Raw genomic sequence first — 24,757 nt, 5'->3', positions numbered from 1 at the left:
TTATTCCCTTGATTCTTACAAAAAGTTTAGAGGCTAAACTGAAAATCAAAGACAGACGACATACTGTTGGTACATTCTCTTTAAGCCAATGGCCCCATCAAATATATTGTCTCTATTTTGGGGGAAGGGGGTGGGCAGGATTTGGCCACTAATGCTGATCTTGGATTTTGGAAGCAGAAAGGCTTACGGGTGGGGGACACTTGTCCATTCAGAACCTTTTGGAGGGAGGGGAAACCTGTGCTGACTTAGGACCTCAGAACACTTACAAATAAATCAGTTCCGCCGCGCCGCCCCCCACCCAAAGGCACCAGGTCTTCAGTGTTCCACAGGAAAATAATGCTCCCTGCATCCAGGATGAGCCGAATGGTCAAACTTCTGAGGTCAGGCCAAAGATGCAAATGTGTGATATAAAGGCGTCCCTTCACCAGCATAACCTTTGCTGCCACTGCCTGCCCTTACAACCTCAGCTTCCCACAGCAGGTAGACATAGCTCTTGAGAATCCACATCCCTCACCCTTGAAGCTTTTTAAAAAGCACAATCTGTGCTCCCCGCAAAACAATTACTCTAAAATGTTGTAATGTAAAAGGATTTGTGAAGCTGACTTCCATTTCACATGTTGCATTTGGAATTCCACCGTCAGTGGTACTGGCTGGCTCTGAAGGACATCTGCCCCGTCTGGAGAGTCCTTCTTTTTCCCCTTTCCTGAAAAAAGCAGGAAGAAATATGTACTGTTGCTTTTCTTAAGCCTTCTACCCACTGGGTGGGTGTACTTATAACTGGCCCCCTCAAGGATATACACCTTTTCCCTTAACCTGTGTAGCCTTTCAGGGTTTGTTGGTTTGTTTTTAACCAACTCATACCTCTAAGGGGCTGAACTGATGGGGGGGGTAATGGGAAAGGATGTCAGTCAGCGGTAGAGCAAATGTTTTGCAGCCTGCATGTCTGAGAGCAACCCTGTCCCCAGTCACTGTCCTGAGCTAGTTGGGCCAATGGATATGAGTCAACTTCCTATGTACCCAAGGAGGGACTACCCATTCAGTAATTAGAGGTTTTGAGCTGAAGGGAAAAGCGAAGGTGCAGGTTATCAGATTGTTTGGAATTGACATTAGGAGTCATTAAACATCCCAGAGACAGACTTCTTGTAGCTTTATCCCCTGAGCTAAACCACGCCCAATCGTTAAGGTTTTGATTAATCTATAACTTTCAGTGCCATTTCATATGTTTACATTAACATGGTCATTGCTACATACAGCCCCTGCTTGCTGTTGGAACCAGCCTTCTCCCACTGGGTGTTCTCCAGCTCTTTTGCAGCACAACTCCCATCTGCTCCAGCAGGCACAGAGGTGCTGGGCAGAGCTGTAGTCCAAAACAGGTAGGCAGCACCAGGCTGTCAAAGATTTTGACCACAAAATCATATTGGTAAAGTGCCTCTGGTGGAGCAGAAGTGAAACACACCTGCAGCTATTTCTTCATCTTCCAGGTTTATTTTTTAATGCCAAAATATTTAATTGCTGTTTGGGGATCATGTAGGCAGAATCCCGCATGCATGAATTGATACCACACTTCCCTGCAACATGACTTTATGAAAACAACATTTTCAAGTTCAGCAGTCATAATTCTTCCCCCCACCCACCCAAACATCTGCAAGAAATTGTCTGCCTTTCACAAACTATTCAAGGAAATGCCTCTATATGAAAACATGTTTCCTCTTCATTTCTCCCACCCAGGCACCCTAAGACACGGATAAGTCAGAGTGTTTATCACAAAGTCAACTCTGCCCTGGCTTAACAACTCTCCGCATGATGCTGAAAGGAATTACCTGCCTCCCAGGTAAACACCATAATCAGCATCATGGAAAACTGGAAGTGACAAGCGCCAGCTTATATTATGTTTACTTATATGGGGTAGTAACTAAATATTTGACACCAGTTGGAAGGCAACGACAGTCATTTCCTGTAGTGGGAACAATTCGGATGGCGCGCTCAGCTCCTTACAAGTGTTTAAATGAAGGGCTTACAGCACAATCCAACACATGCCTACTCAGAACAAAGTCTCATTGAGTTCCTGGACCTCCTCAAGCCCAGGGAAAGTGCAGATGACTTTAGTGTGTGATGTAACAAGACAGCAGAGTCTGTCCTACCGTAAGGTGGCTGCAACTGATTCTGGGTGCAATTAAAATGGAAAATGGATCTGCCCATGTCTAACCAACAGGCAGAATCTACTCATAGATTTTCTCGCACCCAGTCTTCCTTGTTGTGGCCTGAGATCTCCAGGAGAGGTCAAATCAGTTCCTCAGCGTAACAGTGTGTAAGAGTCATACCAGTCCACTCTGACAAGGAGGAAGGGCCACAGCTCAGTGGCAGAACACCTGCCTTGAGAGCCAAAGCTCACAGGTTCAGTCCCCACTGGCCTCTGCAGGGAGGGCTGGAAAAGACTCCTTGTCTGAAATCCTGGAGAGCTGCTGCTAGTCAGTGTAGACAATACTGAGGTAGATGGGCAAATGGTTCTGACTTGGCAGCTTCCTCTGTCCCGAAGTAGTCTTAACAGAATGACATAGAATTGTGACCTCTTGGTGATTTTCCATTACCCTTAAAAAAAAAAGAACTAGTAGTTCCTGGTCGCCATAAGAGAAGCAAAATGCTCGCAAAAAGTGCAGGTACAGGGAGAGATGCCAGAGAATTACAATGGGAATGGAAATGGGAGCATAAATTTCCTTGCCTAACCCCATCTAGGCCCACTTGGCTGCTTCAGTTGGTGCAGAAGTGGCACTGTTAGAAGGGCCATAGGATATTCAATAAAAGAACGGTATTTTGGTGTAGCAACAGCTGCACTTTGGAACTCCCTGCTTATCGGCATCATGACTTTTTGGTGTTGCTTAAAATATTTTTGCTTAGGCATACCTATCGAAATATACATATCCTTTAGCTTATTACTGCTTTTAATTATCTTTTGAATGCTTTCAATACCATTCTTTTATTGATGATTTTAATGTTTTGCTGTTATGTTTTGTAAGTGCTTAGAAATTTTATAAGCGTTATAGAAATTTAGATAAAACAAAATTAACTTCCAATGTTTGCTTTTTCGTCTCGTGTCTGGAACACAAATCAGTTACGCGAATAGTCACTATTCTTGTGGCTTCCAGTCCACAAGGAGCACGTTGCTGATTACGTTGCTTCCTGCTCCCCATCCGTATTGTGCTTCCTTTGCACTGGAATTAATAGGGTGGAATAGCGTAATGACAATGCAATAATGTAATTTACATAATTAATTACGTGAGCTATACAATTTCACCACAGCAGATGGATAGACAAGTGGAATAGTTTTGAAAAGAAAGCAAGCGGTAGTTGACTGGAACCAGTGCTGTATGGGGCAGAATTGAAAACGATGTTTTCTTACATCCCTAGGCTACTATGTGCCCATTATACCTTTAAAGAATACTCAAAGCACATTCTTTCCCCTGAAAGAATTAGGGTTTCTGAAGTTTCCCCCAAGCAGAGCTACAATTCCCAGCAACCCTTAACAAACTACCGTTCCCAGGAGGAAGGAAATGTCTTTCAAATGTACTTAAAATATATAGTGGGTGCACAGCCCTAGTTACAGGCAGTTAGATATGCAAAACACCACTGTTTTGCATAATTGTCATCTTAGTGACGATTTTAACTTTGCAGTTTGCCCGGGCTTCGTGCATATTTCTAGCACCCAAAGTCACCCAAAATAACCATAATACGAAGGGGCTCTCCTGGGCTTACCTTTGACAGGTGTGGTGGCCTTCTTTGTCGCTGCGCTCTCGGCAGCCACAGCTTTCCCTTTTTTGTCCTTCTTTGCACCCTTTTTACTATCCTACAGAAAAGAAGTTTGTGCTTTTTAGGGACACGCGTGCGCAAAAAAAGGAAGTGCAGAAATGTCATACCGATTAAATACTTTGGATCCACACCCTTTAAACCACACTTCTGTACTTTCAGTCTGATCAGCCAAGTTATTTTAAAATGTGGGTATTTTTTTCCGTACAAGGTTATGACAGACCAAGAGTTCTTCCAGGAACTGTCTGTACTGCCAGATGGAGGCTTGACCTACACGTTTTGAGACTCCCGTGACACAACCTGAGTTCATTATCATTATTACATTTATTAATCACCTTCTAAACCATGGGTAGGCAAACTAAGGCCCGGGGACCGGATCCGGCCCAATCACCTTCTCAATCTGGCCCACGGACAGTCCGGGAATCAACGTGTTTTTACATGAGTAGAATGTGCCCTTTTATTTAAAATGCATCTCTGGGTTATTTGTGGGGCACAGGAATTCGTTCTTTCTTTTTTTTTTCAAAATAATCTGGCCCCCCACAAGGTCTGAGAGACAGTCGACCGGCCCCCTGCTGAAAAAGTTTGCTGACCCCTGTTCTAAACCACTATTCTCAAGGCAATATGCGCATAACATGGGCCACAAGAAGCCCAGCTGATGGGCTGCCCCATATCTGTGGGCCATGTGGCTGCTGGGTAGGCGGGATGACATTCCACACAGGTCAGCAGATAGCCCTTGTTCCATGCTGTAGGGCTCATGCCCCCAGGGTGCTACAAAGTGGCCACACGAGAGGCCTCATGGCTCCTGAGCTCTCATTCGCTACAACCCTCTTTGGCTGCTCTTATCCTGAATTGGCTGTGGGGAGATGAGATGATGTTGGCTGCTGAATGAGCATTCTTTCTGCAGGGTTTGTTTGCAGGGAGGCTAGAGGAAGTAGCGTCAGGAAAATGTTACCCCCATACTTTCCAGTTTCACTTTTCACGTTGCTTTCCTTATTGCAGATAGTCTTCCTGGGCAAGGTGGCTGAGTGGGAGCTCCCTCCAGGCACATCTGGAGCATGTGGACCATTTGGATCCCTTCCAACTGGAATCCAGGCCCCATCATGGGACTGAAACCACCTTGGTCATGTTGGTTGATGACAGGGAGAGCTTTTTTCAGGATTTATGTTGGGGTGGGGGCCAACCTAACCTCCCATTCTGACTCTAAGCACAGGCCTAACAGCCGTTTCTGTCCTATTTCAGGCAATGTTGGCGAAATAAATAGGAGCATCAAGGCCCAATTCTGCCCACGGGGGGCTTTCTCAGGAAAGCAACCTTTCTGACCTGGTGGCTGCATTTAACACAGATTCAGTAGTTGCCAAATACCTTTTCTTTCGGAGATGGGGGCTTGATAGTTGACTCCGTGATCAGAATGCCAAAGTCGCACACGGTCTCCACGAGAGGCTCTCCCGCCAGAAGGCTTTCCAGATTGACATGGCCTGAGCCCAGGATCTTCACGATGGGAGGGTCACTTCGTAGCTCAGGAGAAGGAGATTTCTTTTTCTTCCCACCCTATGGGGATGTGGCAGCATATCAGATAAATTCATTCTGGGTTATTAATAATTTTATTCAAAGACTTTCAAAATACACAGCTAACAACCACAGTAACAAACACTAACAATAAACACAACCGCAACGCAGCTGTTGCAATAATGTACATTGTAAACTCAAGTAGGTCAATTTAAAGAGTCCACAAAAATTGCCATGGGTCAGAGGAGGAGTTACAGTCAACCAGCTTTTTATTTATTTAAATATTTATAAATTAATTCCTTGTTTATTTGTGATTCATTGATTTGTTGTTCAGTCATTCAGTCGTGTCCGACTCTTCGTGACCCCATTGACCAGAGCATGCCAGGCACTCCTATCTTTCACTGCCTCACGCAGTTTCACCAAACTAATTCCAGACCCTCCAGGTGTCCATATTTTCCAGTGACAGTCCCGGATTTACAAAAGCTGTCCCGGTTTCTGATATGATCCCAGAATGTCCCACTTTCCCTTAGGACATCCTTATTTTCATCAAAGAAATGTTGGAGGGTATGGAATTATGCGACCCCAGCACCAAGGAGGTAAGTAATTATACAACCTTTGGAAGACATCTGAAGTATAGGGAAGTTTCTTTAATGTTTAATGTTTTATTATGTTATTATATATGTTGGAAGCTGCCCGGAGTGGCTGGGGCAACCCAGTCAGATGAGTGGGATGTTGTTGTTGTTGTTGTTGAATAGGATGTCCGTATTTTTGTTGGAGAAATATTAGAGGGCATGCAATTCCAAGACCACCATCTTGGAAATTTTATTATGTTTTTAACACTGCTATCCTGGCAGTTCTATTGCAAATGCAACATAATTTGCTAAATACATTTAAAAAAATAAAAATATGGTAACTTATAATTGCTTTTGTTGTCATCAATTGAGAACAGCAGAAAATCCAAAAACCAGCGCTGGCTCCACAGTTGGGCAATGTGAGGCAGGCACCAAAGGAAGCTAATTATGGCTGTCACAAAAGGCAGAAAGTTTTTTAATTTATTACAGTTATTTTTGTTTTACCTGCCCAAGAAGGAAAGAGGCACTTCTGGGGTTTTCTGCCTTGGATGCCAAAATAACTTGGCAAGTTTTGGGTACTCTCTGGGGCGGGAGTAGACACCATCTGCTGCCTCACCTAAAGGATCCAAATGCTTTAGGCTAGCCCTACAAACAACTGTGAAGGACGCAGGTGGCGCTGTGGATTAAACCACAGAGCCTAGGGCTCGCCGATCGGAAGGTTGGCGGTTCGAATCCCCGTGACGGGGTGAGCTCCCGTTGCTTGGTCCCAGCTCCTGCCCACCTAGCAGTTCGAAAGCACGTCAAAGTGCAAGTAGATAAATAGGTACCGTTCCAGCGGGAAGGTAAACAGCGTTTTCGTGCGCTGCTCTGGTTCACCAGAAGTGGCTTAGTGATGCTGGCCACATGACCCAGACGCTGTACACCGGCTCCCTCGGCCAATAAAGCAAGATGAGCACTGCAACCCCAGAATCGTCCGCAACTGGACCTAACAGTCAGGGGTCCCTTTACCTTTACCTTTACAAACAAATGCAAAACAGATTTCGCCATTCTAAAGCCTTCCAGATATTTTGGACTACAGCAGCAAAAGCAGAGTCACTCATAAAACACCTTTTGGAAACATGTTCAAGTGGCATCTAAAAATGGGAAGGGAGAGGGTTTGTCATGTCTACACAGGAAGATAATTTTGAAGGGCAGGCCTTTGCGTCCTAAAAATGAAGGCTGTGGGCAGCTACTTGTTTTCCTTGGGAGATCTTTTTCTGTTACATCACAAAGTGGCCAAGCCGGACTTTCTGGCTTACCTTGGCTTATTGTGAGGAGCCGGGAGCTTGGACACACTTTGCACCTCCCTTGGCATGAGTGCAATAAACAAACAAGGACCACTATTTTTATTTCAATTCATACCCCACCCCTCTTCCTCCCAAAGGAGCCCAGGGGACTGTGCCAGGACTCCCTGGCTTTGCACATTACAGCCAAACCAGGGGCTGCAGTTTCATTCTACCGAACAAGCTGCCATGACCACCAGCCAACCTGAAGCCAGAGTTTGTTGCCGGCTTATGAATTGTGGCTTGTTAAGGAGCGACAAACCACTATCCCTAGTTTGGACATAACGGGAAGGGAAGGCTTCCCGGGTTGCTTAACCCAGTGGTTCTCAAACTTTTCTTTATCTGGGCCATACTTTCAGATTAAAAGTTTGCTCACACTACACCAATTTTTTTATTGATAAGAAATGCAACAGAAAATTAAAAAGAAACAACTCCTAGCAGCGCTTGATTTATAACACAGAACAAAACGACTTTGCAATATGGTCATGGAATATCCAGAAAGTATTAAACAATGCAGCTACATACTCTACAAATTAAACAAAAATATTTTGATACTGCGCCGCACCATGCTGAAATGTTAAAATGTTTCCTGGGTTGTCCTTGAATCTTCCCGCCACCCTTGCCATCTTCTCCTGCCACACCTTTTGAGAATAACCCCATTCCCCCCCCCTAATTTTGTGTTTGCATACAGAAAATGCTTTATGCGTGTTTTGCAAACTGGCATTTTTGTTTCAGGCATTAACTGCCCCCCTGTCTGGTTTCATACACTTTTGACTGGAGCAACAGTCGGGCGCAACTCTCACCTCTCATTACCTTTCCAGCATCCTTTGCTTTCCCCTTCTCCTCTTTGCCTTTGTCCTTTTTCCCTTTCTCTGCCTTCTTCTCCTTCTCCTTCTCCTTCTCCTTCTCCTTCTCCTTCTCCTTCTCCTTCCCTTTCTCCTTTCCCTTCCCTTTCTCTGCCTTCCCTTTATCTTTTCCTTTCTTGGTTGGGCTTTCATTTGGGGTGAGAACGACGGGCCACGAGACAACCTGGTGAAGCAAGGGAGTTTATTAGGGCCATGAAAGGCCAGATTACAATATTAGTGAACTTTCAAAATGCAAAAGCAAAGGGGATGTTTTCATGTCATTGTAACATTTAATGTAACATAGTAACATTTCATGTCATCCGCTGACATTTAAAAAGCCAAAATCCAGAATAGATATGTTAACATGGATTTTTAGTATATTCCTATCTTGGCTGTGAGTCCTAGAAGTCTTGCTCCCTGCCCTGCAAGCTTTTTTCCACCTGGCCTGTGATGAGGGCAGGGCCTGGACTGACTCCAGCTACAAAAGCTGAGGCTGCTGCAGAGGCCAGAATCACTTCCCATGGGGCATCGTGAAGCAAGCGATGGAACAACATAATAACATATGTAAAAACAATTGCATATACAAAAACCATTTTAAAAATGTAAATATAAAAGACAGTTTGAATATGTTACATATTTGCATCTATATCTGTACAGAATCTGCCTCGGAATACGTAACCTTTTCCTCCACAACTGTCACCATGGTTCCGGCGAGAAGATAGGCCTTCAGAGCAACCATATCTCTGGTGACATGCTCCTTCGTGTGGTCACAGTCTATGACCTCAGCCCAGGGCTTTCGAGGGGTGGAATAAACATTTCCTAAGGGGGAGAAAGGAAGGGCTTTTGAGGAAAGCACATCTTCAGAACAGGACACCTCAAAGGTCGGGCCACATTCCCTCATGTGCCACCTTTGAGGGGCCGGGGCGGGGGGCAAGCAGATGCCAGCGGCAAAATGCAGGCAGAGCAATGGATTCTACCCTTCCTGTCGTATGGAAGCATTCAGTCTAGCAACGCAAATTTCTGGTTTTTGCAGACACCCGCCCAATGTACCCCTCTAGCCCTTCATCCAGGCAAACAAAAGGCATTGTCACATTTCCAAGGACACATTCCAGCCAGGCAAAAGCATCTGAGAAGAATACGGAGAACCTGCAATGCCCTGGGCTTTCTGCATGAGTTTTAAAGCTTGCAGAAGCCCTCAGCTGTGCCCAAAGGCTCAGCTAAGCACATGGGGAACTCCCTGCAGCTAGGTTTCTTGGAGTTATCTGTGTGGGGCTGGCAACACAAGCAGAAGGCAAGTTCACTTGTGGTCCAATTTCCTCCGTCAGGCCCTGTGGAGCTACTCACCAGGCTCAGTAGGAGATTTGACACGAGAATCCACAGGTGTGGGCTCATTGCTTCCCCCTCCTTCCAGTCCTCCTTGTGCGTTTTCAACATTCAATGCTGTTGATTCCGGTATTGCTGATACACACTGCCATTATAATATATAAGAAGAAAAATTTCATAGCGGGGAAACATGCAGACACCAAGAACAGCTGCATTCCATTGATCAAAATAGGGGGGGGGGGACAAAGGGATAGGTGGCACTAAAGCTGCTTTCCCCAAACTGGCCCCCTCCAGAATTCTTTTTACTACAAATCCCATCAGCCTCAACTGGCACACTTGATGGGAGTTGTAGTCCGGAAGATCTGGACAGCAGAAGGTAGGGGAAGGCTGTCCTAATGTATACTATTGAATAAAACAAGTTATTTACAACCCACCAACCAGTTACAGAATAAAGAATATATAATATTAAAAGGTAGAGATATTTTTAAGCCAAAAAAAAAATTTAGTCTAAGCAAAATTGCTACATTTAGGAGCTTTGAAACATCTCTTTAGTTTAAAAAGTGGAGTTCTCCCAAAAGATTATCAACAGAAACTCTGATCAACCTGGAAAAGAGTGCATAATGCTGTATATCAGAATTTCTCTGACTCCCTTAAAAACTGCATTTACAAATGACTCTGCTTCTGTGCTATTAAGGGAAGCATCTACTAATGACGGGAAGCTTGTTGTGAGCAACTATTGCAGGGGGAATGGAGTGGAATATCCTGAAAAGGGGCTTGTCTGGCAGGTCGGAATCCTGAACAGAAAAAAATCAACATGTTTATTGCAGCTGACACTTGTATTCTGTTAACTTTGCCATTCAGCTTTAAAGAGTAAAGGTAAAGGACCCTGACAGACGAATCTGGGGTTACGGCGCTCACCTCGCTTTACAGGCTGAGGGAGCCGATGTTTGTCCACAGACAGTTTTTCTGGGTCATGTGGCTAGCATGACTAAGCCGCTTCTGGCGAAAGCAGAGCAGTGCACAGAAACACCATTTACCTTCCCACTGGAGTGGTACCTATTTATCTACTTGCACTTTGACATGCTTTCGAACTGCTAGGTTGGCAGGAGCAGGGACCGAACAGCAAGGTTCAGTCCTCACTGGACTGCTGTGCCCTTATGCAAATACTCCCATGTGTAGGACTTAAGCTGCCTCTATAGGGTAAGGCTTGTTCACACTACCAAAGGTATACTATACAGCAGTTACTGTCATGTCTTTCCCCCACTGGGAACTGTAGCTTGGCAGGAACTTGTGGAATGTTCTTCCCAGGGAGGCCCACCTGCGCCTTCATTTCATATCTTTGGGCACCAGGCCTTTGGCTAATTAAACAAGCTAAGTGTATGTCTTAGGGGGTATTGTTTTTGTTTGTTATCATGCTATGCATTTTGGTGTTTTTACATTGTAAAGCACCCTATGATCATTGGCTAAAGGGTGATTTTTAAATAATAATAATAATAATAATAATAATAATAATAATAATAATAATAATAATAATAATAATAATTAATTCCCTATCTCCCTTTGCAGAACTACAGTTCCCAGGGCTGTGCAGAACTGTTTAAACCATTTCAAGAATGTCTACCTTGCTTGTTTCTTTCTCAATTTTTTCATCTTTGGCAAATTCATACGTCACGTAGTAGCTGTAGGTGATTATTGGAGCCTCAGGTCCAGTCTCCGGTTCCTCCGGGCCAACAGGATTAGGGACGCCTCTGACTTTGCCAACGACCACGACCATTTTAGTGTAGCACTTTAAGAGCTCTGCAAAAGCAGGAGACGAAACATCAAACAGCAACATCCGTTTGAATGCAGATCACAGGATAGACAGACACACGCAGGGAGGATGTAACATCTGCCCCCAAACAGCTTATCAAAGCAGGACTGGTCAAGCCGTGGGGGCAAAGGAAGGTGCACTGTTTCAGCTGTGCAAAGGTCTCATGGGGTTGCGGGTAGAGAGCACTGGAATGTGGGTGGGTATAAGCGGGAGCTGCAACAAAATGTTGCAGTGTAGAATGCTCCTGTTCAGGGTTCAGCTACACCTTCTCCCAGGACACACCATTCCATTCCATTTCCTCTGGCTTTCCATGTTTTCACCCAACAGTCAACATTCTGTGTCTTCACAGAACACTCAGCGTTTGCACGGGTGTTTGGGGGTTAAAACGGAGGCAATCCAGCACATCACCTCAAAACACGGGATTGAAACCTCGCACAATATCAGAGAGCCCCAAAACACACATTTTTTGACCCCATGACATCACGCAAGGTGGCAGTCCTGAATGTTTTGCACCAAAATATGTGTTTTGAGACTCTGTGATCTCATGGCGGAGGAGAAAGGGGATTCTAAGATAAAAATGATGGAGGGCATTGTCCCAGCACAGCATTTTAACTTCCTTTGCTTCGCTTCAGCATGAATCCTATTCTATTTCAGAAGAGGCCTAAATGTCTACACCACTAGGGGTCACCCAAGGGCCATAATATTACAGGGGCTGTGGAGAAACTGAATATTGAGGCTCCAGAAAAACATACACAGGCTTGGGTTCAAGTGTCCAGCTGCACTGCTAAGCTAGTGTAAGGTTCGCGTGAAGGTGCTTCACGGGTAATGGAGCAGGAGCCCAAACAGTCTTTTGCAGTTTTATTGTGCAAACTATTTACTTTGCAGAACTACAAAAAGCATGTCTGTCTCAGTCGCTAGCAGAATCCGGGAGTGGCCCCTTCCGGCTTCTCCCCCAGCATAATAACTTCGGCACCCCAAGTCTCTTCCTACCCTCCTTGCATTTCACCCCTGTCCAACTGGGGTGCTGGAAATGGTGTGCCTCCCTCCTGACCAGCTGGGCGAGGTGAGCGCAGGGTCTCAGCAACATCCCCAAGCCCTCTACCCGCCAAGCTCCCTGCTTGTGGCTCCTGGCTAGAAGAGGCTCTGGGGTTCTCAGTGGCATCCCTAAGCCCCTTCCCTGCCTGGCTGTTTACTTCCCTCTCCTCCCCACTGGAGGTGTGGCGGCTTTCCCCGCTGGAAGAAGTGCTGCTGCTCAATTGGCTTCGGGGCTTTCTGTATGCTAACAGACCCTCCGTTCCCCTCAGCGGGCCAGGAGGCAGTTCCCTGACAGCTAGGTTTGGCATTCTGATTGTGAGTCAATTGTTTTGCTTGCCCTGACTATCACACCTTGGGTGTTTTGGCTGCTGCAACTAAGATAGCCCTGCCTGGCCACTTGTCAGGGATGTGGAAATTCCATCAATGGACTGCTCTTTGACCAAGGAAGCCTCACCCGGACTGCAAGACAGGTCTAAGAAGTTGTGTCTCTCATCGGGTGTGATGATCACATCGTCAAGCGTGCAGAGTTTTGGCAGGCTATCGATGACAAAGCCCCTGTAGCCAGGCAGCAGGGCAAGTGGGTTTCCCTGAAGCACCAGAACCCGCAGCTTCTTCATCGTCAAAAGCTTCAAGAGGAGGCTCAGCAAGTTGGTGAAATTGTTGTAGCTCAAGTCGAGGGAGACGAGTTTCGGCCTAAAGCAAAATGAGCCATGGAAGGAAAGGGAATGGGTCTTTAGTAAGAGCTAATGGGAACAGCGGCAGGTAAAATGGATGTTGCTGGCTGGGCCTGGTGGGAGTTGGAGTCCTACAGGATCTGGGGAGGACCACATTGGGCACCTCGAGATTAAAGGCAGCTGAACTGGACTCTGATATGCATGCACACATGAACATAGTGCCACACATTATCTGTGTGTCCCACCTGGCAATGGGCGAACCCATTAATTTAAGTCTCTCTCCATTTCTTATTTTTCCAACCTTAAATTCAGTTCTCCCCATTTCAATATCAGTTTGCAATTAAAAAAAAAAAACCAGTAATTTTTTTGTGATACACCTAGCAGTTCGAAATCACGTCAAAGTGCAAGTAAATAAATAGGTACCGCTCCGGCGGGAAGGTAAACGGCGTTTCCGTGCGCTGCTCTGGTTCGCCAGAAGCGGCTTAGTCATGCTGGCCACATGACCCGGAAGCTGTATGCCGGCTCCCTCGGCCAGTAATGCAAAATGAGTGCCACAACCCCAGAGTCGGACACGACTGGATCTAATGGTCAGGGGTCCCTTTACCTTTTATGATTGTAAAGGTAAAGGGACCCCTGACCATCAGGTCCAGTCGTGTCCGACTCTGGGGTTGCGGCGCTCATCTCGCACTATAGGCCAAGGGAGCCGGTGTTTGTCCGCAGACAGCTTCCGGGTCATGTGGCCAGCATGACTAAGCCACTTCTGGCGAACCAGAGCAGCGCACGGAAACGCCATTTACCTTCCCGCCGAAGCGGTCCCTATTTATCTACTTGCACTTTGACGTGCTTTCGAACTGCTAGGTGGGCAGGAGCTGGGACCGAGCAACGGGAGCTCACCCCGTGGCAGGGATTCGAACCGCCGACCTTCTGATCAGCAAGCCCTAGACTCTGTGGTTTAACCCACAGCGCCACCTGGGTAATGATTGTACCTTTATGATTGTACCTTACACATATTTAACTGGCACGATCTCAACCATATGTGATTGAAGGCAGGCTGGTTGAAAGGGCACAGGTTAAATCCAAACATGGCAGGGAGCTTTTGTGTGCTCATGCAAGATCTTGCAGGGCAATCCAAGTTCCTGCAAGATCTCTCACAAGCACCCCATGGCTTCCAGAGCTGGAAAGTCTGGTTGGGGTTACCCAGAATGGAAAGGGCTTTTAAGCTCTCTGCCTTCATCACTGAGCATCGCCTACTCAGTGCAACAGGCTCTGGGAGTGCTAGCCATGGAGTGGTACCAAGAGTCTGGATATACAAAATTTTCATGCGTACTGAAACCCTGCATAAGATGCAATACAACTGTATATATGTTTGCATGCCATTTTGTCTAATATACACATTTATGCAAGGCAATTTCCCCTAATACAATCCATGTACAGTAGTACCTTGGAAGTCGAATGGAATCCATTCTGGAAGTCCGATTGACTTCCAAAATGTTCGAAAACCAAAGCAAGGCTTCTGATTGGCGGCAGGAAGCTCCTGTAGCCAAATGGAAGCTGCAGAAGCCCCATCGGACGTTCGTCTTCCAAAAATCGTTCAGAAACTGGAACACTCACTTCTGGGTTTCAATCATTCAGGAGCCGATTTGTTCAGGAGCCAAGGCGTTAGAGATCCAAGGTACGACTGTAAATGCTATTTTCCACTAATGTATGCATGTACACTTTAGGCTAGTCTATGCATTTAATAAAAAACAACATTACTTGGTTGGGAAACTGCATCGAAAAAGTGCAAATTTCAAAGAGTAACTGTGTCTTCAGAACGTGGGAATTAGGTGAGTTCACTTTTAACGGAGAACTAAATTGAATTCCTCCCTCCTTCTCAGCCACACCTGATTGTGACCAAGATTGTGAGGAAGGTCCTTCCCCATCTGCACCTCAAGGGAGACTGAACTTAGGGGCAGAAGATGGGGTGGGAGGTTAATGTGCTTCCCACACTCTTAACATATTCCTGCCTAGGGATGGAAAGAACTGTCACTTTCAGTTCTTCCAGTATCTCATTTTTCCAATCCTAAATTCAGTTTCCCACAATTTGCAGCAATCAGCCAAAAAACAAACAAACACGACTTTTAAAAAGATCCTCATAAAAATGAACCAGCATTTTAGTGTAGATTTCTCATAATAAACACATCTTTATAAGCAATTTTGACAAATGTACACATTTTTGCAAGCAGTTTTCCCCAGTATAATGATTTTTGTATATATTTTTCCACTAACACCGTCATTTTTATGCATTTTCCAACAATACATACATTTTTATAAACATTTCCTCCATAACAACATTTGGATAAGTGCAAATTTCAAAGGATGGCTTTCTTTTAGTTTGCGTATTGTTTCAGAAAGTACAATTTTTTTATATAGATTTAGCTCAGTGGTTCTCAAAGGGTGTGGTGAGCCACACTAGTGTGACAGGAGAGGATGGCAAGGGTGGTGAGAAGATTCAAGAAAAATCAAAGAAACATTTAAACATTTCAGTGTCGTATAGTATAGTATATTTTAAAAAACAATAATTTGCAGAATAGGGATAGATATATTTTTAAAATGAGAACAAGAACATCAAGTGATACAGAGGATAATCCTAGTTGTGATCCAGAATTGCTGTTTGAACAGAGTGCTGGAGAAGACTTGTTTACAATTACGGTATATTTTGGAAATGATTTATGTTCTTATGCAGCTGCGTTTTTGAATACTTTCTGTATGATCATATTATGAAATAGTTGTGTTCTGTGTTTTAAATCAAGCTCTGCTAGGAGCTGTTCCTTTTTGTTTTCCAATGTATTTCTTATCCATTTCTGACCCAGAAACTCCAGCAGGTGCAGAATGCCGCGGCGAGGCTCCTCACGGGGTCTTTGCCGCGGGACCACATTCATCCAGTGCTCTACCAGCTGCACTGGCTCCCGGTGGAGTACAGGGCCAGGTTTAAGGTGCTGGTTTTGACCTTTAAAGCCCTATGCGGCTTAGGACCCTCGTACCTAAGGGACCGCCTCTCCTGGTATGTCCCGTGTAGGACCTTAAGGTCCTCAAATAATAATCTTTTGGAGGTCCCGAGCAACAAAGATGCTAGGTTGGCCTCAACTAGGGCCAGGGCCTTCTCGGTATTGGCCCCGACTTGGTGGAACAGTCTATCACAAGAGACCAGGGCCCTGCGGGATTTGGCATCTTTCCGCAGGGCCTGCAAGACGGAGCTGTTCCACCTGGCCTTTGGGTTGGTTTCTGTTTGATACTTATGCTTCATTCTTTTATTGGTGGGCTATTTGAAAATGAGACTGCAGTTTTAATTTTGAATTTTGAATTTGTATTTTAATCTATATTTTAAATTGATTGTTTTTATGTTTTTGCTGTGAATTTTAATTAGTGTTAGCTGCCCTGAGCCCGGTTTTTGGCTGGGAAGGGCGGGGTATAAATAAAAAATTATTATTATTATTATTATTATTATTATTATCATCATCATCATCATCTGTGAAAAAATTGGTGTGGCATGAACTCCCCTCCCCCCCCCAAAAAAACGAGACCCAGATAAAAAAGTTTGAGAACCACTGTTTTAGCTTCAAATGCGCACTGAACTAAATTTCTCCTCCATTCCTCTTCCTGCCTGCTTAAAAGTTCCCCATTACCAGTACGTGTCTGTGAGATAGTGTTCTTCGGACGAACCAAGCTGGCAATTGTGGCCGAGGCCGAGATGCTGGAGTTCAGGAGGCGGGTGGACACACAAGTCCTTTAGACCGTCCACTTCATTGCCACAAAGTTCCAGGACCTGCCAAGGGGGGGGGGGTGGAAGGATAGGGAAGAAATAACCTTTCGGGTGACAAAGAGGGAGAAAGTGCTGGATACACATCGAAATTGCTTAATGGGACTCCTCAGATAGAAGGAGAAAGAATAGGAATTTTACCTCCAGGGAAAGCATAAACCCAAACAACACGAACTTTCTGCTTGTTTTTTTCACACAGAGAAGCTTCCAGAACCGTCTTGAATTAATTAGAATAGGGAAGATCTCTACACATCCGATCAATACTTTCTGTACCAAGAAATGCAATCTGACTCTTTCTGACCCAGAAAGAGCCCTGTGGCTGGATCAGACCAAAGGCCTATGTATTCCAGCAGCCTGTTTCTCACAGTGGCCAGTCCTAGGTTCCAGTGGGAAGCTCAGCAGCAGCCCACCCCTCAGTCGGCCCTCCCACCCACTAGCTGACTTTCTCAGCTCCATGTATCTTCCATTCCACCAACTTCTCCCATGTCTCCCACCTACAGGTACCTTTAGGGTTGGAGGGAGGTTGCTGGAGTTTATCTTGCTGATGTGGTTTGCACTCAGGATTAGCTCTTCCAGGTTGGGGAACTTTAACAAATCAGCATCAATTTCAGTCACCTAGGAAGAGAGTAAAACGCAAACAGTGCTCATGCTCAGGGAGTCAAAGGCCTCTCAAAGGTCATCCGGCCCACCCCTCTTGTTGCAAAACACCGCTGCCGCCTCCAGCTGATACCCCTGAAGACCAAGTTCTGCAATCCTGACTCAATTGTGCGTGGTCACAAGCAGGAAACAAGCGATCCATTGAAAAGCTCTAGCACAGTAAATGGAGCCAGGTGACTTAAGAAAATGAATTAACCCTACCCAGCAACCACACTCAATTTCTTGTTTTAAAAATTGTCAGAATTGTGTACAACTTGCATTCAAAAACACAGTGCCATGGTAATCCAAATGCAGAAGGCAGATACGTCCCACCTGAGCACTCTGCAGTCAGAAAGGAGCAGTTGGTGCACTTAGACCAGGGGTCTGCAACCTTTAAGACAAAAAGAGCCACTTAGACCCGTTTCCGAAGGAAAAACAACAACTGGGAGCCGCAAAACCATTGCGACATTTAAAACAAATATAACCCTGCATTTTATTTTTAAAAATCCGATTTAAATTTTTAAAAATCCGATTCAAATTAAAAAAAATCTGATTTAAATAAAAAAATCCATTTATTATTATTATTATTTTTAAAAAATCATTCATTTTTATCCACCCTGGGGACCACTACCAGGTCACAGCCTGATCCAAGGTGGGTTGCAACAGCATACAAATATTTGATTTGTTGTTGTTTTTTTAAAAAAATGAGTCCTCAACTGCACACTTGTGTTAAATGTTGTCCCATGTCTAATTGAAGACTGCTGGCTTTTACAATAATCTTAGTGTCTTTTACCCTTAATATTCCAGACCAGAGGCTATGCTCACCTCTTCCAACCTCCTCTCTTGCTAAATAAAGCACAGAATTGCACCAGAGAAGCCTGTGATATTTGTGCTGACTTGCATACAGGTGGCTGTAGTAGTTCATAGTGTTCAAACTTTTTTAGGGGAGTTCCCTGCCCCCTTAATGACAATGGCGATAGATTTTGCACATGAACACAGATCCAAGTTAGGACTCCTCTCTTCCACGCCAACAGGTGCTTTGTCAAGGCTCCCCTAACACACACTCAGGACAGAGGAAAAACTGCAACCTTTTGGGGCATCCCAGCCTTGCTCCGGAGGGAAACTGCTGCTGTCTGCTGCTGCGCCTGCGCTGGCAGAAACGAGGCACAACGCATGAGCAGAGCAGCACAGCAGCAGCGCCCTCAGCCTCCGGAGGGCGGGCCGCCGGCCAGCTGGAGGGCGGCCGCTGCTGCTGGCCAGCTGGAGAAGTGGTTGGGCGTATCCGCCCCGGAGCCGCGGCAAAGGTGTAAAAGAGCCGCATGCAGCTCCGGAGCCACGGGTTGCTGACCCCTGACTTAGACCATAGAGTCATAGAGTTGGATGGGACCCTGAGGGTCATCTAGTCCAAACCCCTACAATGAAGGCACACACAACTGTGCCATTCAGGGGTCAAAGTTGCAACCTTGGCATTGTCAGCACCATGTTCTAACCAACTGAGCTATCCACAGAAGGGGAGCACTCAAGCTCTGAGTCAAAGTGGCACAACCAAGGCATCGGCATCAGAGCGGAATACAGTGGTACCTCGGGTTAGGAACTTAATTCGTTCCGGAGGTCCGTTCTTAACCTGAAACTGTTCTTAACCTGAAGCAACACTTTAGCTAATGGGATCTCCCGCTGCTGGTGCGCCGCCAGAGCACGATTTCTGTTCTTATCCTGAAGCAAAGTTCTTAACCTGAAGCATCATTTCTGGGTTAGCGGAGTCTGTAACCTGAGGTACCACTGTATAAGGACTAGGCTGTTCCCTGGGCTGCAGGGTGTCCCTCAACATGGCTTGGGTGCTTTCCACACAGAACTATGCAAGCCCTGAAAATCAGCTGATCCCTGAGGCTCGTTTAGGGCCACACATTGACCTATGCAAGTGCCAACAATTAGATGACTGTCGACACTTGCACAGCTCTGCAAACAAAACAAAATAAAACCCCACTCCCTCAATCATTCCAGTAACAGGTGGGTAGCCGTGTTGGTCTGCCACAGTCGAAACAAAATAGAAAATGCTTTCCAGTAGCACCTTAGAGACCAACTGAGTTTGTTCTTGGTATGAGCTTTCGTGTGCATGCATGCACACGAAAGCTCATACCAAGAACAAACTCAGTTGGTCTCTAAGGTGCTACTGGAAAGCATTTTCTATTTTGTTCCCTCAATCATGTCTGTTGGCACTTGGCAAAGCAACAGACACGAGGTTTTGTAGGTGCTGCCTCCATAGGTAAGTAGGCTTAGCTTGGCCACAAGGGCCTTACAGGTCAAATGGGGAGGGCTGGTGGGCCCCACTTGACCTGGGAGGGGAGCAGAGGTTCGCCAATCCTTGCGCTATGGTCTTAACCACCCAAGAGTCTTGGTCACCCACATTTTTGTTCACAATCCTGAGCGATTTGAAGTAGGAGAAGATTAAGTTGTCCTTGATGTCCCTTGGAGACTGCACAGCCAGCTCCCTCAGCTGCTGGTCCTCAGGGCTGCAGTCTGCAGGCAGGGCCCACGGAGAGCCGAGGCTTCTCAGATAGTCGGTGAGCGATTCCACACTCTCCTCATCTGGCGGCGGGAACCCATTGCGAGAGGAAGCTCTGGCCTGTGGCACGGCCCACCTGGGCGAAACGCTGGCCTTCCTCGGTGGGAAACGGGACTTATTCTGCGGAGGACAGAAAGGAGGGATATATAAGCTTCTGCTGGGGCCACTGCAGAGAAGGAGACAAGACACCCAGAGGCTGAGAGTCTACGGGAGCCGCTCCCCATCAATTGCTCCCAACTGAGGAGGGTCTTGGCAGACCACTTAAAACATCTTCCCACCTGCTGTAGCAATTGTACCGAGCATGATTTTAAATTGTGTGTTTGTGTGTGCGCACACACAAAAATTGTGTGTGTGTATTGTTATTTCTTATACTGTATTTCATTGTACATCAACAACCTCAGATATGCTGATGATACCACCTTGATGGCAGAAAGTGAGGAGGAATTAAAGAACCTTTTAATGAGGGTGAAAGAGGAGAGTGCAAAATATGGTCTGAAGCTCAACATCAAAAAAACTAAGATCATGGGCACTGGTCCCATCACCTCCTGGCAAATAGAAGGGGAAGAAATGGAGGCAGTGAGAGATTTCACTTTCTTGGGTTCCATGATCACTGCAGATGGTGACAGCAGTCACGAAATTAGAAGACGCCTGCTTCTTGGGAGAAAAGCAATGACAAACCTAGACAGCATCTTAAAAAGCAAAGACATCACCTTGCCGACAAAGGTCCGTATAGTTAAAGCTATGGTTTTCCCAGTAGTAATGTACGGAAGTGAGAGCTGGACCATAAAGAAGGCTGATCGCCGAAGAATTGATGCTTTTGAATTATGGTGCTGGAGGAGACTCCTGAGAGTCCCATGGACTGCAAGAAGATCAAACCTATCCATTCTCAAAGAAATCAGCCCTGAGTGCTCACTAGAAGGACAGATCCTGAAGTTGAGGCTCCAGTACTTTGGCCACCTCATGAGAAGAGAAGACTCCCTAGAAAAGACCCTGATGTTGGGAAAGATGGAGGGCACAAGGAGAAGGGGACGACAGAGGATGAGATGGCTGGACAGTGTTCTCGAAGCTACTAACATGAGTTTGGCCAAACTGCGAGAGGCAGTGGAGGATAGGCGTGCCTGGCGTGCTCTGGTCCATGGGGTCACGAAGAGTCGGACACGACTGAACGACTGAACAACAACAACAACATTTCATTGTACTGAAATTTGCACTCCCTTCCATTCCCACTGCAATACACTCGGTCCACTGTAAGACACTGCTGAGGAGGAGGGAGAGGCCTGGGGTGCCCCTGCCCGCCATTGACACCCCACACCTCGGCCAGCCCTGCGTGGAAGTGCCACGGGGCAGCTAGCTATTTGCTGGGCGGGAGGGGCAGAGAGCACAAAGATCCCCTCCCCTTGCTCCCTCTCCCTCTCCCCACCCCCGGCCCCCCTATCTCCCGTCGCCCTCCTCCCTGCTCCCCTCCCTCCAGCTCACCCAGCTCCCGATCCCGCAGGGAAACTGGTCCAGGCACAGCCGGCGGAGGTGCTCCCAGAAGGCGGCGGAGGCGGCGCCGGGACTCGCCATGGCCGAGCATCCCTCCCTGCCTGCCTCCCTCCCTCGCCGGCGTCCCCCGTTGCCAGGCGACGGGCTGGGTAGCCGCGCGACGCAGAGGCTCCCTGGGCTTGCTTCCGGGTCGGCGCGCTGCGCGGGATCCTTGCCTGGAATCACTTCTTTGTAGAAGCTGCAAGCAACGGGCGCCTTGCGCACTTCGCCGGGCGCGCAAGATGCGCCGCACGTTTGCAATGTTGCTTTATTGCGTGTTTAAATGTTGCAAAGCTGCCCTGAGTGGGAATTTTGCTGACAGGCTGGGTAGGAATCCCTTGGATGTAAATACACGCAATGCCCTCTCGAGAATCTGCTTCGGTTTTGCAAAGAGTTTCCGTCCGTGCACGCGCTTTAATCCCCCGTTTCCTCCGCGTTCAGCGCGCTCCCAGCGCAGCGAAGTTGGCTCTGCATTTCCCCAGGGTGGAGTATTGCACTGCAAAGCAAGGGGCCAGTCAAAGCCGAAATAGAGAAAGAGAAAGAAAGAAAGCCGAAGTCTGATAAGAAAATAAAATTAGACAGGTCATCAATGGGTGGTGTGGGGAGTAAATCACAGGAAGAAGAATATTAATAGGAGAAAATAAATTATGTTTTTCTATTCTGCTGGAAGCCGCCCAAGGTGGCAGATGGGCAGCCGATGGGCAGGATATAAATAATAAAGTTATTTATTTATTTATTTATTTAGGCAAAAAGAAGAACATGATAAAGGAAAAGGAGGTGTAATGGTAATAGAATGAGAAAAATTCAGTGAGAAAAAAGTTAGAAACTCACAGGCAACAGGCGGAATAGAAAATAAAATTTGATGGTTGAAATCTAAGTTGGAGGAAGCAGGAACAAAGAGGTGAAAGGCAGAGAAACGTAGCCTTATAGGCACCCAAACACAATAAAAGGAAATACATTGGAACCTCAGTTTTCTAATGTAATCCGTTCCAGAAGACCATTCGACTTCCGAAACGTTCAAAAACCGAGGCACAAAGGGCTGTCGGCAAATTTGAACAAGGATGCATTTACTTCCGGGTTTTCGGCGTTTGGGTTCCGAAACATTCGTCAACAGAGATGTTCGAGAACCAAGGTTCCACTATAGATAATCAAGCCCAAGAAATTAGACCAGGCATAGATCAAGGCATGAATGTAACAGAAGAAAATGATGTCTTGCCTCCTTATATTAACAGGTGCAGCAGATTAGCAGCACAGGAAAGAAACCAGACTAATCAAAATGTAAGCAAGACAGTGTCAGTGAGCCAGCCAGCAGTAAATCACATGGAGCTGGTGAAGTTAACTCTTCATTAGAAGAAAGAAGGCCTGCTCAGGGGTGCCAGGCCTAATGATCACAGCAACTCTTCTTGGTAGGCAGTTGCGGAGGCTGAAGGTCGCCATCTTCCCAAAGCTGCGTAAATCTTCTCCTCCCCATGGTCCTTCACAAGCAATCTGAGACTATGCCGATGTGCCTGTCTCTGCTCCTCCCACTTCGTAGTATCTCTTCTGGTCCTGGGAGACCAGGAGAAGGGGAGCTTGTTGCAGCAGGATGGGGAGAACCCCATGCCTCTTCACCAGCTGGACTTCTCTCTGCCTCTTGGCCTCCTCCTCTCTCTTGCTTCTGCTTCTGGACATCTCTCTGCCACGGACTCTCCCTGCTCACTAAACCTTGTTGCCTCTTCAGCTTCTGACACCTCCTCCTCCCTGGCTTCTCCCTCTTCTTCCCCCCACCACTCATCATCATCCCACCACCACTTCCCAGGCTCTGAGCCTTCATCCCTTAGGGATTCCCCAGCTGGTGCTTCCCACCTTTCCTCTGTGTCTATCCCAGTGGTGGCCAAACTCGGCCCTCCAGATGTTTTGGGACTACAATTCCCATCATCCCCGACCACTGGTTCTGTTAGCTAGGGATGATGGGAGTTGTAGTCCCAAAACATCTGTAGGGCCAAGTCTGGCCACCACTGGTCTAGCCAGTCCATGACACACAGTAAGAGGGAAACGATAAGCGCTGTGGCTGCAATGCCTTTAACTGATTGAGCCTGTTTTATCTTTTTGGAGAGTTCCTCAACGCGGCCCAGCATGTCTGGCTTCCTTTGGGGGCAGGAATTAGTTTCCAAATTAACCTCACGACAGTGGCTTCTTCTTAAATCTTCATTATCTGGCTGCTCATATCCACATTGGCTTGCAAATGTGTATTTAATCGTGGCAATCTTGAGACAAAACTCTTTATCTCTTCCTTTTCCTATTCTTATTAGAGCAAAAGAAGAAGAAGAAAGCACCCAAAAACGCCCTCTGAAACAAAAAGGCACATTTATGGCAATGCATTCAAGGCTATCTCATCTTCCTTCTATTGGTCAGACTCTCCTCCACCCCAAATCTGGCAAACTGAGCAGATTGTTTCCATGTCACGGAAACAGATTTGCTTCCATGAGGTCTACAGCTTCGCATTCCGCTTCAGTAAAGAATCATAAGAAGTTGTTGCTCCAATCCAGTGGCTCTTATGCTATGAATCGGGGCCTTTCAGCGATCCCTGGCGTACGCCAGACCATGCTGAAAATAATAAGGGAAAATGCTGGTGACCAACTGGTTTGCTCATAAAATAGTCACACACAGAAAAGCAATGAAAAATTCAACAGGTAAAGCCTTTGTAGACAAAAACATCAAATAACAGAGATAAATTTAAGATGCTTTTCTACATGGGCATTTGCTGTAAATGGTGAAGCAGAGATGATGAGAAGTTTGTAATCCTCCAAGCTACAGGTTTCTTTCATATTATCATCACATGCTGAAGAGAAAAGTCACTTTTCCGTTACAAAACAATAAACTGTGGGCTGATGGTTTTGCTGTTTTATGGTTTCTTTTGCTTTGCGGGACGGTAGTTCGATTGTAATTCAGTGTACGTCCCCTTGAATGCACAGGTGGAAAAGCAAGAAAGGGATCTCGTCAATAAATGGTGATCCACAAGGATAGCCCTCACAGCTACAGTTCCTAGAAAGGTTTAGCAATCAGTTCCTCTTCCACAGGGATCTCTGGGAACTGTAGCTCTGTGAGTGAAACAGGGCCCTCCTAACAACTCTCAGCACTCTTAGCAAACTACAGCTCCCAGGATTTTGCTGCTTTGAATGTGTGGTGCGAATGTGGCCTAAATCCTGGGTTGGGCCTCCTTGAATTCTTGTTGAAATGAGGCTTTGATTGGCACTGCTCAACCTTGGGGAAGTGTGTGTGTGTGTGAGAGAGAGAGGGGGGGGGATTTTAAGGCAAATGGCATCACCTGCTTGCTACCCAAGACAGGTTGTGGCACCAGAACGGTT

General features: G+C 46.3%; 1 protein-coding gene across 1 annotated transcript; it reads right to left on the bottom strand.

The window, feature by feature from the left end:
- Positions 1–296: 296 nt before the first annotated feature.
- On the bottom strand, positions 297–21,464 carry LRRC43 (leucine rich repeat containing 43). Its single transcript, XM_033136091.1, has 13 exons — positions 21,363–21,464; positions 19,728–20,006; positions 17,192–17,302; positions 16,554–16,693; positions 12,590–12,907; positions 12,197–12,233; positions 10,991–11,218; positions 9,391–9,514; positions 8,726–8,865; positions 8,015–8,230; positions 5,164–5,349; positions 3,751–3,841; positions 297–703 (listed from the first exon to the last, which is right to left on the bottom strand). Exons 1-13 carry the CDS (start codon positions 21,450–21,452, stop codon positions 561–563), a joined length of 2,103 nt encoding a protein of 700 aa, XP_032991982.1. The 5' UTR covers positions 21,453–21,464; the 3' UTR covers positions 297–560.
- Positions 21,465–24,757: the final 3,293 nt, after the last annotated feature.

This window comes from Lacerta agilis, chromosome 17 (genome assembly GCF_009819535.1).
Source record: "Lacerta agilis isolate rLacAgi1 chromosome 17, rLacAgi1.pri, whole genome shotgun sequence".
Taxonomy (NCBI): domain Eukaryota; kingdom Metazoa; phylum Chordata; class Lepidosauria; order Squamata; family Lacertidae; genus Lacerta; species Lacerta agilis.
The sequence above is the reverse complement of the archived record's forward strand: the minus strand, read 5'-3'. Positions and strand labels throughout refer to the sequence as shown.

Coding starts and splice junctions, on each gene's coding strand:
- LRRC43 (XM_033136091.1), bottom strand. CDS start 21,452: ATGGCGAGTCCCGGCGCCGCCTCCGCCGCCTTCTGGGAGCACCTCCGC. Junction 11,219..12,196: donor ACACCATTTCCAGCACCCCA/GTTGGACAGGGG, acceptor TCTATCCTGTGA/TCTGCATTCAAACGGATGTT. Junction 8,866..9,390: donor CAAATCTCCTACTGAGCCTG/GTGAGTAGCTCC, acceptor TCTCCCCCTTAG/GAAATGTTTATTCCACCCCT.